At 32.9% G+C, this 1,360-nt stretch overlaps 1 protein-coding gene across 1 annotated transcript in view; it reads right to left on the bottom strand.

Annotated features, from left to right (window-relative positions):
* LOC111370219 (heat stress transcription factor A-4b-like) overlaps positions 1 to 1,064 on the bottom strand; it is a 13,116-nt gene extending 12,052 nt beyond the window's left edge. The window contains exons 1-2 of the mRNA XM_022991905.1: positions 1,032 to 1,064; positions 926 to 928 (exon numbers count right to left, since the gene is read on the bottom strand). Of these exons, the coding sequence (XP_022847673.1) occupies positions 926 to 928; positions 1,032 to 1,064 (36 nt within the window). The remainder of the gene's footprint in view (positions 1 to 925; positions 929 to 1,031) is intronic.
* Positions 1,065 to 1,360: the final 296 nt, after the last annotated feature.

Raw genomic sequence — 1,360 nt, 5'->3', positions numbered from 1 at the left:
TGATTAAGGCATAAATATTCATTTCATGATATATGGGCAAGAGATGTTACTCTTTTTGTGGTTGACATGGATCCTAGTGCGCTGTAATAATTTCTACAGACATGCTACATGTAGATTATTGTCTACATTAACTTTGACATCCTTCCACATAATAACCTTTATAGTCTTTGATTTTCTCAACATCCACTATTCAGATTTTGAAACATAAGAAGAATGTTATCCTTAAATGAAAAGAACAATGTACATCTAGAATATTCTAATTTCTATATGTAACATTTGTCCCCCAAATCTAAATTCATAGTTATAAAAATAAAGAATTTACGATATTTCCTTGCTTCTAGTGCTGAAATCTTTGAACTGTAAAGTCTTATCATATTTATTGTACAACTTCTCTTTTTCTGAAGTATCATACTGATTTGAATATCGAAGCATAATAGATTTCATTCCATTAATTTCGAGGCATTTTATGTCGGAGTAAATATGAAGCTAGAAGATTTGATTTTATATAGGGTAATTAGCACAAAACGTCCTTACCTTTCGATATTTTTGTGGAAAACGTCCCTACCTTTCGTTTTTTTAGCGTTTTACACCCTCACCTTTACCTTTTTTTTGCGCAAAACGTCATTCTGTCAACTCCCCGTTAAAATGTTCCGTTAAATCAAAAGGTAATTAGTACAAAAGGTCCCTACCCTTCAATATTATTGTGCAAAACGTCCCTACCTTTCATTTTTTGGCATAATTAGCACAAAAGGTCGCTACCTTTCAATGTTATTGTGCAAAACGTCCCTACCTTTAATTTTTTTTTGCATTTGAACCCCTACTTTTCACCTTTCATTGCGAAAAAGGTCATTCTCATTCATTTTTTTCAATAAAATGACGATTTTACCCTCCTATTCAAATAAAACAAAAAGAAAAGATGAATAACCAACTGCAACCATATTTTTAAAAAATTAAAAAGAAATCATAAATTCTCAACCACCACCACTTTCACAACCTATCAAGCTGCCAACTATAAATCAACATAATATCACCTTTCTGCCACCATTCCCTCCAAACTCTGTCATCGTAAATGTGGTTGTTTTGGACAAATTGGTGACCAATACTATGGAGGAGGATATTGGGAAGAGGAGGTGAGGCTGATGGTGGTGGTGGTGGAGTCCGATAGGTGTTGTGGTCGAAAGGTAGTGTGCTATATGGATCTATAGGTGGTGGCTTGGTGGGGTTATGAAAGTGGTGGTAGTGGAAAGTTTAGAATTTATCTGTAATATTTTGAAAGATTTAGGACTATGATTACAATTAATTAATTATTTTTCTTTTCTTTTCTTTTTGTTTTATTTGAATAGGAGCGTAAAATATTCAT

The sequence above is a fragment of the Olea europaea genome, chromosome 21 (assembly GCF_002742605.1).
Source record: "Olea europaea var. sylvestris chromosome 21, O_europaea_v1, whole genome shotgun sequence".
In the NCBI taxonomy this organism is placed as follows: domain Eukaryota; kingdom Viridiplantae; phylum Streptophyta; class Magnoliopsida; order Lamiales; family Oleaceae; genus Olea; species Olea europaea.
This window is presented reverse-complemented; position numbering and strand designations above follow the sequence as displayed.